The sequence below is a fragment of the Rhipicephalus microplus genome, chromosome 3 (genome assembly GCF_043290135.1).
Source record: "Rhipicephalus microplus isolate Deutch F79 chromosome 3, USDA_Rmic, whole genome shotgun sequence".
Lineage (NCBI taxonomy): Eukaryota > Metazoa > Arthropoda > Arachnida > Ixodida > Ixodidae > Rhipicephalus > Rhipicephalus microplus.
The window spans coordinates 88,372,974-88,387,179 of record NC_134702.1 but is presented as its reverse complement, the minus strand read 5'-3'; the positions used below and the strand labels follow the sequence as shown (position 1 = coordinate 88,387,179).

The 14,206-nt window shown below is 44.9% G+C and overlaps 1 protein-coding gene across 1 annotated transcript; it reads right to left on the bottom strand.

The window, feature by feature from the left end:
* Window positions 1–2,277: 2,277 nt before the first annotated feature.
* Window positions 2,278–9,178, bottom strand: LOC119172548 (uncharacterized). The gene is given in 7 exon segments (XM_037423706.2): window positions 2,278–2,395; window positions 2,478–3,435; window positions 3,932–4,015; window positions 7,386–7,509; window positions 7,592–7,955; window positions 7,958–8,549; window positions 9,046–9,178. Coding segments are annotated over 7 exon segments (2,127 nt in total). The 5' UTR covers window positions 9,049–9,178; the 3' UTR covers window positions 2,278–2,393.
* Between the last annotated feature and the right edge of the window lie 5,028 nt (window positions 9,179–14,206).

Here is a 14,206-nt window from a genome sequence, read left to right as displayed (position 1 = left end):
CTTCAGCCCTCTTCATGGCAGCCCGATATTCGTTAAAAGAGCCATGTCAGTGCGTAGAATTGCTTCGCAGTAAGATCTCACACATGCTTCATGTCCCTAAAAATCACGTTAACATATGTATTATAGTGTGGTAGAAAAGTCTAATAAGAACTTTAAGTCACGCAATGGACACTTTGAACTGGGTGTCCCACAACTGCAAATGTCTAAGTACTCGGTTGTTAAATGTTTTCAAAATATAACAAAAGACACAGACACTGTACGCAACTCAGACATACCGTGATGTCGTCAGAGCCTCAGAATGACGTCATCACGACATCCTAAATTTCGGCAATTCTTGATATAAATATACCATCGTAGTGTCACGCTGCCATATGACGATGGTTTTTTGCATGAGTTTTGTTAACCTTGATGATCACCTTTTAGATCATGAAATTTCCACCTTAAATAATGTCTCCGATGATTAGGATACACCGTAATGTGAATTCCCAGTGAATCTTTATGTTGAGGCAATGAGAACTGTATTAAAATTTTGTTTTTTCGCAATGAGCTTCAAATTGTAATTTGTTTTTGGAGTACGATAGCACCCCGTACGCTATTATTAATCTTTCTGAGAATAAAAATGGTACAGGCTCGACGTCTGCAAGGTAATAGTGCACTTCGTCGATGCTGCTTGTGTCTGATGACAATGGAGATGTCTGTGGACTCTGATGCGGGTGGGATACATTGAACCACACACATTGAACTCGTTGCAAAACTAGGATTGTGGGATGACTGGTTGATTTGTTACCCTTCTTCCACGCTATATTACATACGTTGGCGGTATTCCTCCCCCGACGTGACGTCGGTATCTGGTCCTTTTGCAAATCCCTTCCAAGCACCAGCGTAGTTTTGTGGCAGAAGACTGGACTGTTACGCAGCGAGCCTGGGTTGAAACACCGTGCGTGTTTCGATATATTTTTCCCCTTTAATTTTTTCGTGCCCTTCGGTTACCCTGCCAATGGCGACGGCAATGGTCAGAGGAACGCCAATCCAGGCATGAACAGGTCTTTCAGAGCTGCGCTCTACAACTGGCAAGTCAGGCCCGGGCCACTGGAAAGGCGACAGTAAAGCTCGAATGGCATGTCCAACTTTCAAGGATGAAGACAATAGACGGATTCTCGCAACGAGGTAGCTGTACGTATTTCGTTCTCAACGGAGAAGGTGTTTTGAAAATGTGGTGCCTATCTTCACATGACACAACTTAATGAGAAAATTCGTAACACCTTTCCCTCGTTTCATCCAATGTTTGAGAAAGCCATTTTAATGAGGAACTAGAACGACACTTAGTTGAGTGCATTATATTCCTGCACGATGGTAACAGTCATTATGTGACTCTATGTAGTACGCTTCGTCACTAAAGCACTATTCGTTTCGTTTAAGAATCTGTGCCTCCGACTGACATTCTACGTTCCTGTGTCAGACCGAGTTCTCAATTTATCGAGTGGACAAAACTTCAGCGAAGCTGCTTGTGTGGACGCGCTCGGTCTAAAATTCATAGGCTGTTTTCGAGGATTACCAAACACCAGTGTCAGAAGTGTCTCTCCGTTGATGAAGCAGTAGATGAACATGGACGTAATTCAAGTGTGTTTGCAATATTCTTCTACGGGAATCATCGAAAGATTCACACAGAACCTTGCCTTTTTGTGGCTTGATGTTCGCACGCAAGAAATTAAGGCGTTTAAGATGCCTAAGCATAACATGAGCCCTCGTTATCATTGTATATGATGCGTCAAGGACTACACGGTCACACACAAATTTTTCTATGCAGAAAATAGCAGTTCTGCACACGAAGACATGTAATAAAAACTGCAAACGTGAATATATTACACCCAAAGGTAATGTAACCTCTTCATTGTTATATACAACAACCTATCATTCCTGTGCAGAAACTGGGTACTGTACTCTCAATCTTTGCATGGTTGTTTGCAAATGGAATTAGGCAGAGTGGTTGTTTGTTGCAGGCAGGTGACGAAAAAATCCTGAAGGGCGCTAGCCAATTAGAAAAGAATAAATACGTGTGGTTTTCACTTTAGGTTGCTTCGCCACACGAAGACATCTTTGTGAAAAATAGGTGCTTGTTGTTATTCACCAAGCCAGGGAGGCTGATGTTTCGTTGAGGCAGAAGATCTGCTCGAAAAAGTCGAATTATGATACTTTTCTCAATATTCTGGATGGGAATAATAGAGTTGATGAAGTGGCTTCAACTCGGCTGAGCTATATTAGTAAAGAGACATGATCTTTACACAAACATTTTATTATGTTGCAACAATGACTATATATCACGGACACATGAAAGACTGGTTCTTCATGGCTGTATTGCTTCAGTTCAGTCTGACTTCCAGGAAGACAAGAATTTCTGAAACAGGAAGACATAATAAGTATTAGGTGAAAGAATTTTAGAACACCTCGTGAACTACAGTCAAGACACCGAAACTTACACTTCTTCTTGCGGAGAAGGGTGGAGTAGCTCAGAGGAGAGCCGAGACCATAGCCGTAGTTCAGACCGTAGCCGAGGAGACCATGGCCGTAACCATAGCTGCCAACACCATAGCCGAGGGATCCAACACCGTAGCCGTAGTAGGCTGGAGCGGCGTGAGCGATGCCGTAGGTGGCGACGGCTGGGGCGGCGTGGGCAACACCGTAAGTGGCGACGGCTGGAGCAGCGTGGGCAACGGTGGCGATGGCTGGGGCAGCGTGGGCGACGGTGGCAACAGCTGGGGCAGCGTGGACGGCAGCGAAAGCAGGAGCGGCGTGGTGGACAGTGGTCACGGCTGGGGCAGCGGCGACAACTGGAGCAGACTGGACAACCTTGGTGACGGCGGGAGCAACGGCATAGGAGACAGCTGGGGCAGACTGAACAACCCTGGTGACAGCTGGGGCGCTGTAGGCGACACGAGTGACAGCTGGGGCAGCGGCGACAACTGGAGCCGACTGAACAACCCTGGTGACAGCTGGGGCAGCAGCGTAGGTGGCAACAGCTGGAGCAGACTGAACAACCCTGGTGACAGCTGGGGCAGCAGCGTAAGTAGCGACAGCTGGAGCAGCGTGCACAGCAGTGACAGCTGGAGCAGCGTGGACGGCAGTCACGGCTGGAGCAGCGTGGTAGGTGGCGACAGTACGGGCAACAGCTGGAGCAGCGACAGCATAACCGGAAGCTGGAGCGGCGTATCCATATCCATAGCCAGCACCGAAGCCGGTCAGGCCGGAATAGCCAACACCGTGAGAAAGGCCGTAGTGGGAAAGACCAAGACCACCATAGCCGAGGCCAGAGTATCCAAGGTTGCCGTAGCCAAGGCCGTAGCCGAGGTTACTAGCGAGAGTGTAGCCTCCCGCAAGGTGGCCAATGTGGCCAGCAAGGGCGCTGGTGGCCAAAACAAGGACGATGCAGGCACGGAGCTGAAAAAGTGAATATACCTATGTAAGTGGTAGAGTAGAAAATACTCATTGGCCGCAAATTCAGCTCGTAATTACCTTTGAATGATGGTATGATTTCATCTAAAAATTTTGCTGCATTTGCTGCATTTTGCGCTGTTTAGATTTTGGTGTATTTATATGAAATTTAAGAACATTTCAGTTGTTTGCTTCTTATACGTCACTGGGATGCGACTTCTCTCAATATATTTGACTTTGGTCGTACATATGCTTTATAGGAGCAATAATATAGTGTATAGAAACTACAGATAAGTCATTATAACCACGCTGTTCCAAGTGGCATGCAGTTTAGTGAAACATATGGCGATTTGATCTCGAAAGGAAAAAAAATTATGTGAAGGAAACAAGGTGGCAGTAAGGCTTTTTACCACTGGTCTAAGCATGCTCTGTAAAGCAGTGCAATAGGGACAAGTCTTCGCGGCGTCCCTTCATAATAGAGAGGATTTGACAGATAGCTTACCATGGTGGTGTTCCTAATCCGTCGGAGGAGCAGAAGCTTCTGACTTCTCTCACTGACCAGCGTGCTTTTATACCTCGTAGATGGCTTCCAGAACAAGTTTTAAACCGGCTTTAACCATAGGAGAGAGAGACACAGTGCACAAGTTTAAAGTCGTCAACACTCTCTCGGCTATAGCTAGTATAGACGCTATTGCGAAAATAGTGAAGTTATATAAAAATAATATTCTTCAATTTCTTCATTTTTTGCTTCTTTATCTCTTTTCACCACATCGAAGCATCTCATTAACGTGTCTCGCGGTTTCGTCCATCTTTTTGCAGCTCAATCTGCTTCCACGTGCCGTAGGTGAGGGAACAAAGGAGCTTGGTGGTCCAGTGGTGCTCGATTACGTATTCAATTGCATTGATTATGCGGAACAACATCAGCTGGTAACAGTGCCTGTTACCAACTGAAATTCAAACCTGCATATTTTTTTCCAGAATAACTATTTTATCCTCTAATCCCTGTTAAGTACACTTTCTCTTAAACTAAATTTTAACAAACAAGAAAGCGGAAATACTGTTATTTTGTAGGCACACGCTTTTCACCAATGGCAGGACTATGAGTAATGAATTCACAACTTTTAAGCACCGTAAGCGCCTGGCTATAGACACCTTACTATATATACCTCAAGTAGGTTTTTAATAAGCAACAGCCAATAAATTTTCTAGCATGTCGAGGTGTTTTAGAGGATAACTGATGTTTTTAAAGCTTGCGTGAGAGGAAGCACGCTGCTCCCTGAATATATTGCCGCAATTTTTAATAAGGCTTACAGAAAATCGAATTTAAAAACGAGATATTGTGTCTTCAGCAGTGCAAGCAGAATGAAGTGCTTTTGCGTTTAGCGAGATGACTGGTTTGGTTGTCTCAGGCCTAAAAATATTGAAAACAAATAATAAACTGAACCTCAAAGACTTGTGTGCCCTTGACTAATGTGCTTCAAAAGCAAAAGCCACTTTCTCGTACGTTTGCCAAAGAAGACTCGAAAGGGCCACCTCCTTTTTGACAAAAAGCTGTTAAGAGAATACAACAATGCCTGTTTTTGGCACCGTAGTTGTCTGCCGCCACAGGTTTCCGTACCCGCTAACGCGCGAAAGAAGAACACAAGCAAAATAAAGAAGAAGAGTTCAGAATGGAGGGAAGCTTGAGCTTCTGCCCTCTTCATGGCAGCCCGATATTCGTTAAAAGAGCCATGTCAGTGCGTAGAATTGCTTCGCAGTAAGATCTCACACATGCTTCATGTCCCTAAAAATCACGTTAACATATGTAATATAGTGTGGTAGAAAAGTCTAATAAGAACTTTAAGTCACGCAATGGACATTTTGAACTGGGTGTCCCACAACTGCAAATGTCTAAGTACTCGGTCGTTAAATGTTTTCAAAATATAACAAAAGACACAGACACTGTACGCAACTCAGACATACCGTGATGTCGTCAGAGCCTCAGAATGACGTCATCACGACATCTTAAATTTCGGTAATTCTTGATATAAATATACCATCGTAGTGTCACGCTGCCATATGACGATGGTTTTTTGCATGAGTTTTGCTAACCTTGAAAATCACCTTTTAGATCATGAAATTTCCACCTTAAATAATGTCTCCGATGGTTAGGATACACCGTAATGTGAATTCCCAGTGAATCTTTATGTTGAGGCCATGAGAACTGTATAGAAATTTTGTTTTTTCGCAATGAGCTTCAAATTGTAATTAGTTTTTGGAGTACGATAGCACCCCGTACGCTATTATTAATCTTTCTGAGAATAAAAATGGTACAGGCTCGACGTCTGTAAGGTATTAGTGAACTTTGTCGATGCTGCTTGTGTCTGATGACAATGAAAATATCTGTAGATTCTGATGCGGGTGAGATACATTGGACCACACACATTGAACTCGTTGCAGAACTTGGATTGTGGGATGACTGGTTGATTTGTTACTCTTCTTCCAAGCTATTTTACATACGTTGGTGGTATTCCTCCCCCGACGTGACGTCAGTATCTGGTCCTTTTGCAAATTACTTTCAAGCACCAGCGTAGCTTTGTGGCAGAAGACTGGACTGCTACGCAACGAGCCCGGGTTGAAACACCGTGCGTGTTTTTATATATTTTTTCCCTTTAATTTTTTCGTGCTCTTCTGTTACCCTGCCAATAGTGACGGCAATGGTCACAGGGACGCCACTCCAGGCATGAACAGGTGTATCAGAGCTGCGCTCTATAACTGGCAAGTTAGGCCCGGGCCACTGGAAAGGCGACAGTTCAGCTCGAATGGCATGGCCAACTTTCAAGGATGAAGACAATAGACGGATTCTCGCAATGAGGTAGCTGTACGTATTTCGTTCTCAACGGAGAAGGTGTTTTAAAAATGTGGTGCCTGTCTTCACATGACACAACTTAATGAGAAAATTCGTAACACCTTTCCCTCGTTTCATCCAATGTTTGAGAAAGCCATTTTAATGAGGAATTAGAACGACACTTAGTTGAGTGTATTCAATTTCTGCGCAATGGTAACAGTCATTATGTGACTCTATGTAGTACGCTTCGTCACTAAAGCACTATTAGTTTCGTTTAAGAATCTGTGCCTCCGACTGACATTCTACGTTCCTGTGTCAGACCGAGTTCTCGATTTCTCAAGTGGACAGAACTTCAGCGAAGCTGCTTGTGTGGACGCGCTCGGTCTAAAATTCATAGGCTGTTTTCGAGGATTACCAAACACCAGTGTCAGAAGTGTCTCTCCGTTGATGAAGCAGTAGATGAACATGGACGTAATTCAAGTGTGTTTGCATTATCTTTCTACGGGAATCATCGAAAGATTCACACAGAACCTTGCCTCTTTGTGGCTTGATGTTCGCACGCAAGAAATTAAGGCATTTAAGATGCCTAAGCATAACATGAGCCCTCGTTATCATTGTATATGATGCGTCAAGGACTACAAGGTCACACACAAACTTTTCTATGCAGAAAATAGCAGCTCTGCACACGAAGACATGTAAAGAAACTGCAAACGTGAATATATTACACCCAAAGGTAATGTAACCTCTTCATTGTTATATACAACAACCTATCATTCCTGTGCAGAAACTGGGTACTGTACTCTCAATCTTTGCATGATTGTTTGCAAATGGAATTAGGCAGAGTGGTTGTTTGTTGCAGACAGGTGACGAAAAAATCCTGAAGGGCGCTAGCAAATTAGAAAAGAATAAATATGTGTGGTTTTCACTTTAGTGTGCTTCGGCACACGAAGACATCTTTGTGAAAAATAGGTGCTTGTTGTTATTCACCAAGTCAGGGAGGCTGATGTTTCGTTGAGGCAGAAGATCTGCTTGAAAAAGTTGAATTATGAAATTTTCTCAATATTCTGGATGGGAATAATAGAGTTGATGAAGTAGCTTCAACTCGGCTGAGCTATATTAGTAAAGAGACATGATCTTTACACAAACATTTTATTACATTGCAACAATGACTATATATCACGGACACATGAAAGACTGGTTCTTCATGGCTGTATTGCTTCAGTTCGGTCTCACTTCCAGGAAGACAAGAATTTCTGAAACAGGAAGACATAATAAATATTAGGTGAAAGAATTTTTGAACACCTCGTGAACTACAGTAAAGACACCGAAACTTACACTTCTTCTTGCGGAGAAGGGTGGAGTAGCTCAGAGGAGAGCCGAGACCATAGCCGTAGTTCAGACCGTAGCCGAGGAGACCATGGCCGTAACCATAGCTGCCAACACCGTAGCCGAGGGATCCAACACCGTAGCCGTAGTAGGCTGGAGCGGCGTGAGCGATGCCGTAGGTGGCGACGGCTGGGGCGGCGTGGGCAACACCGTAAGTGGCGACGGCTGGAGCAGCGTGGGCAACGGTGGCGATGGCTGGGGCAGCGTGGGCGACGGTGGCAACAGCTGGGGCAGCGTGGACGGCAGCGAAAGCTGGAGCGGCGTGGTGGACAGTGGTCACGGCTGGGGCAGCGGCGACAACTGGAGCAGACTGGACAACCTTGGTGACGGCGGGAGCAACGGCATAGGAGACAGCTGGGGCAGACTGAACAACCCTGGTGACAGCTGGGGCGCTGTAGGCGACACGAGTGACAGCTGGGGCAGCAGCGACAACTGGAGCCGACTGAACAACCCTGGTGACAGCTGGGGCAGCAGCGTAGGTGGCAACAGCTGGAGCAGACTGAACAACCCTGGTGACAGCTGGGGCAGCAGCGTAAGTAGTGACAGCTGGAGCAGCGTGCACAGCAGTGACAGCTGGAGCAGCGTGGACGGCAGTCACGGCTGGAGCAGCGTGGTAGGTGGCGACAGTACGGGCAACAGCTGGAGCAGCGACAGCATAACCGGCAGCTGGAGCGGCGTATCCATATCCATAGCCAGCACCGAAGCCGGTCAGGCCGGAATAGCCAACACCGTGAGAAAGGCCGTAGTGGGAAAGACCAAGACCACCATAGCCGAGGCCAGAGTATCCAAGGCTGCCGTAGCCAAGGCCGTAGCCGAGGTTACTAGCGAGAGTGTAGCCTCCCGCAAGGTGGCCAATGTGGCCAGCAAGGGCGCTGGTGGCCAAAACAAGGACGATGCAGGCACGGAGCTGAAAAAGTGAACATACCGATGTAAGTGGTAGAATAGAAAATACTCATTGGCTGCAAATACAGCTCGTAATTACCTGTGAATGATGGTATGATTTCATCTAAGAATTTTGCTGCATTTGCTGCATTTGGCGCTGTTTAGATTTCGGTATATTTATGTGAAATTTAAGAACGTTTATGTCGTTCGCTTCTTATACGTGATTGGGATGCGAATTCTCTCAATATATTTGACTTTGGTCGTACATATGCTTTATAGGAGCAATAATATAGTGTATAGAAACTACAGATAAGTTATTATAACCACGTTGTTTCAGGTGGCATGCAGTTTATCGAAACATACGGTGATTTGATCTCCAAAGGAAAACAAATTATGTGAAGAGAACAAGGTGGCAGTGAGGCTTTTTACCACTGGTCTAAGCATGCTCTGTAAAGCAGTGCAATAGGGACAAGTCTCCGCAGCGTCCCTTAATAATAGGGAGGATTTCACAGATAGCTTACCATGGCGGTGTTCCTAATCCGTCGGAGGAGCAGAAGCTTCTGACTTCACTCACTGACCAGCGTGCTTTTATACCTCGTAGATGGCTTCGAGAACAAGTTTTAAACCGGCTTTAACCATAGGAGAGAGAGACACAGTGCACAAGTTTAGAGTCGTCAACACTCTCTCGGCTATAGCTAGTATAGACGCTATTGCGAAAATAGTTATGGTATATAAAAATAATATTCTTCACTTTCTTCATTTTTTGCTTCTTTATCTCTTTTCACCCCATCGAAGCATCTCATTAACGTGTTTCGCGGATTCGTCCATCTTTTTGCAGCTCAATCTGCTTCCACGTGCCGTAGGTGAGGGAACAAAGGAGTTTGGTGCTCGATTACGTATTCAATCGCATTTATTATGCGGAACACCATCAGCTGGTAACAGTGCCTAACGTATACAGACACTTGCACGAGTGCGCCGTAACCGGATGTCGAGAGCTTTTCGTCCGAACGAGCACGTTATCGTTCATATTATCGCTACCGCGAAAGCCAAAAGGCATGACGAAAAATTAGTATGTGGATCGTCTCGTTCAGGTATTTTAGGAGCATGGTGCAAGTTTCCATTACCACTGGTTTTGTTTTATGTTAAGTAACAGAAGCTCGTTTTATCTTGCACGGCCTGTTACGGTTACGTCAATGCTGGCAGAGTGAGGTGTGGTTAAGACGAGGAACGCCTTGAAAATAAAAGCAAGAGTCGTGTGAGCTTGCACGTCACGTCCTCATTCTGGACACCAGTGTGGAACTTTAATGCAAACCACTTTTTCTCTCTCTCCCCTTCTCCGTCTCTCGGGATTCAACAAAATGAGAAAGCTATGAAAGATAGGAAGCTAAATCTAAGCTCTTCATTCGCGGGACGTCTTAGTTCTGTATTCGACAAATTCCTTCAGCAGCTCGGGAGCGACATCGCTTTCATATCAGCCACCTACATTTGGCTTATGAGCAAGGTACTTAGGATTGTGAACATTGCTGCTGAAACTAGTGCTACGGGATGCTAAACTAAATAAATTGAATTATTTCACCCTCGAGGAAAAATACCTTTAATAAACTATCCGACTATGAAGTCTTACGAAGTATGCGGGACAATATGTGTTGAATTTTACAGCAGTATAACTCTTTGAGTCACGGTGTACACGACTGTGTACGCGAACTTTGATGGTACGTCATACACCACCTGCTTCTGCAAATAGCCAGAAACTCGGTGTGCGCGTTCCAGCAGGTTTCTTGAGTGGACGACTACAGGTCAGTCATCTAATTTAATTGTGCTGCTTATTGCTGCACAGAATGACTTTGTTGCAGAGACTACCATGTTCGATGACCGATCGACGTGCCGCTTTCCAGGATTAACGTGAAAATTATTTTTTTGTGAACTCGCAATGAATACAACAAAAAACAAAACAAACTGTGCATTCATTTCGAGCCTAAAGGTTTATCATGTTAATGCAAATACTAAAGCTAACTAGTGACACAATGACTAAATAAGTAGTAATGCCCTCATTTTTTAATTACCGAAACTCACACAAAATGACACATTTTTGAATTTTATTTTTTGTAATGTAATACTGACTGCCTTGGAATTAAATGATGTAACTTATGAGAGTTTCTGATCGCCATCTTGAATCATGACTGAAGGGGGTAGTAATTATTATTTTATTGCAAAGGGCGCGAAAAGAGAACTTCGTACCGGTAAGAAATGGATCTACAACAATTTGATAACGTGTCCGAGAGCATTGGCTGCTCTCGGACAAGCACTCGCAGCTATAGGAAGTCTATAGTTGAAAGAATACTTTTTCTGAAGTTATTGGTGCTCTGTCACTGAGAATGTAACACGCAACATATTTAGGGCACAACTCATTATTCTTTTTAGTATCAGCAAATCTTTTACTACGGTGCGCCAATACGGCATTTCAGAGATGCGCTCACCGTGCAATCCATGGAATCGAATGAATGCAAGTGAACCTAAATGCGAAATTTTGCATGGGCAAGGCATAACCGGGTATATGCGATATGCATTGTGACCTGGCAAATGTTCGCTGCATGCCATTTGTACTGGGGACATTGTTGGAAAGCGCCCATAACTTGCGAGTATCAAGGATCCTTGAAACGTTAAAATTGAGAAGCCTGATACATTGAACAACCAATGTAGCACACAAAATGTCTAGGCTAACGACTTGCAGTCACCGCTGCATAAATACACTACTGCGGATAGACGCGCGTATCTATTTTCTTGCAAATAGCCCGATTACACAAAGCCGTAGTTTACAAATTACAGCATATTCACAGAGTGAATGATGATGAGCGGGCGAAGCATTTTATCGATAAACCGTGAATCCTCCGTCTGTCTGTCCGCCCGCAGCTGCTGAGTCAGTCACAGGACCAGGCGGTCACGTAACAAGAGAGAAATGCACTCACGGCTTGAGAAGCTTCGCCCCTTAAAGCACAGGAAATCGATAATTTTTGTGAAAAGAGTCGAATTAGCATCCGAAGATCTAAGGGAAAGAAAGAAAGTGTAGGGAAGTACGACGCATGGTAGCTTCAATACAAGAAATGAAACAACGTACGAGGTATCCTTGCCACAAAACGTAGTGGCGGAGAAAGTTTCCTGAGCAATCCACTTTAACGACAGTGCGCCGAGTTGAGAATTGCCTGTACCAATTTTACCGGTGGGTGCCCGGCGTTGAGGTTTGAACACACCACGTATCACAGCTGAAACAGACACATTAACTACTAGGCCGTACGTCTGTGGTGCACGAGAGATTGTTTTACAAGTTTGCTATGTCATGGCAAGGACACCAGGTATCCGCAAAAAAACACACGAGAACAGATAACCAAGTAAAAAAAAAGTCGCAGCATATCCACGGAGTGAAGGGTGATGAGGGGGGCGAAGCGTCCGTCAGACCATTTGTGCTTCTGCGCATCCATGCGTCCGTCCGTACAACCTTTCGTGCGTTCGTCCATCCGTCCATCCATGCATCTATCTGTCTGTCTGTCTGTCTGTCTGTCTGTCTGTCTGTCTGTCTGTCTGTCTGTTTGTCTGTCTGTCTGTCGGTCCGTGTCTCAGTATGTCCGCCTATCCATTCATCCATCCGTCCGTCCGCCCATTTGTGCATCTGTCAATCCGTCTGTCCGTTCGTCAGTGTGTCTGTCAATCCGTTCATCTAGTGAACACTGCAAGTACCGCCATCTCGCAGCTTTTCATTATATGTTGATTATATACAAGTACTGCCATCCGCACGTTCCTAAACGAGATGTGGCACCTATTACTTACTTACTACTACTACTACTACTACTACTACTACTACTACTACTACTACTGCTACTACTACTGCTACTACGTACATCGGCGACGCACGACCCACGGCTTATGGAGCTTCAGTCCGCGTGTATGCGTGCTTAGCTGCAATTGATGAAAGACGATAGTGTTCTGCCAGCCGTATTTGTCCTGCATAGCGTCGCAATTGCAGCGCAGCTTCAGAAACACTACAGACTATATAGTTATAATTCGTGTTTTATAGTATTAGAAGTGCCTAATGCTTAGGTACTTATATTGAGGTTCATATACGCGTAATATTTGCTGTTTGGTCGCAAATATTCGCAAATGCAAAATCAGCCATTAGTTCAAGATGGCTGGATGTTTAGTAAGTGTTAAAACGGCTGGTTGAATCACGTGACAGAGAGACAAACAGACAGACCAAAATTTTTGCGTTGAAGTTTACCAGTAAATACTATCGTTTTTAAAAAAATGGCAGATCCCACGTACAGTGGGAATCAATGATATGCGAAGCACAAATGAGGAAGTTTGATATGTCACTTTACAATCAACACAACTTTACGAGATTAAGGTAAATCAGGCCGTACATGACTTCCGTGTCATGATTATCATGCTTGGATGTGTCGTTTACCTTCGTCATCGATTCACCTCATGTAATACCACATTAAGTGAATGTGGAGCTACTTCAACGTTCATTGACGTCACGTAACACCAAATTTGGTATATGTGAAGCTAGCGAAATGACCGCTAGTGCATTATAAAGGCCCCAATATACTACCATGTAACGTTCACACACGCGAACGCTGGGCACAGCGATGCCAAATTAGCAAAACGCGAGAACTCTATGATGTGATGCCAAGCGCGACCAGCGTCCGTCGGCGTGGCCCGACGGCAATGGGCGCGGAAGGTGACATGCTGAATTTGGCGCCGATGCATTACCCTGACCACACTGCAACTCCCTCTTTTCGTGACGGAGAGACGCCGGACGCGCGTAAACGGGCATGCGTCCAAGAAACACAGTGCAGCGCGTGCATGCGAGTATATGGCAGGACCGGCGCTTGGCGTTGCAACACCCGCGTAACGCGACGAAACGAACGCCGACGAGCACGCGCACCACGTAACGTCGAAACGTATTAACACCTTGACTGTGGCTTGTGGTCATGTTCTCACATGACACACACCTCAAAATTATTATGTTTGCAGCAGTCACATACCTTCGTCATTCATTGACGTGACGTAATAACAAATTTGGCTTATGTGAAGCTAGCCAAACAGCCGCGAGTGGATCATGAGTGTGGCATGTAGTCATGTTGTTACATGACACGGATGTTGTGATTGTCTTATTTGGATGTGTCATTTAACGATGTCGTCCCTTCGCGTACCGTAAAACCGAATTTGGTATAAGTGAAGCTAGCGAAACGGCCTCGAGCGCATCATGAGCGCAGCATGTAGTCATTGTTACATGACATATGCATCTCACGTTTATCATGTTTGAACCAGTCTCATTCCTTCGTCATACATTCACGCGCCGTAATACCAAATTTGGTGTAATCGAAGCTAGCGAAACGGCCCCCAGCGCATCATGAGCGTGGCATGTAATCATGTTGTTACATGACACGCATCTCATGATTAATGTTTGCACCACTCACATATCTTCGCCATTCATTCACGTACCGTAATACCAAATTTGGTAAAGGTGACCTTAGGGAAACAGCCATGAGTGCATCATGAGCGTGGCATGGAGTCATGTTACACATGACACGCATGTCATGATTTTTATGTTAGGGTCGGTCTCTTGTGTTCACCATGGAAATATGTCATACCATACCAGTTTTGCATGATGTTATGTGAACGAAA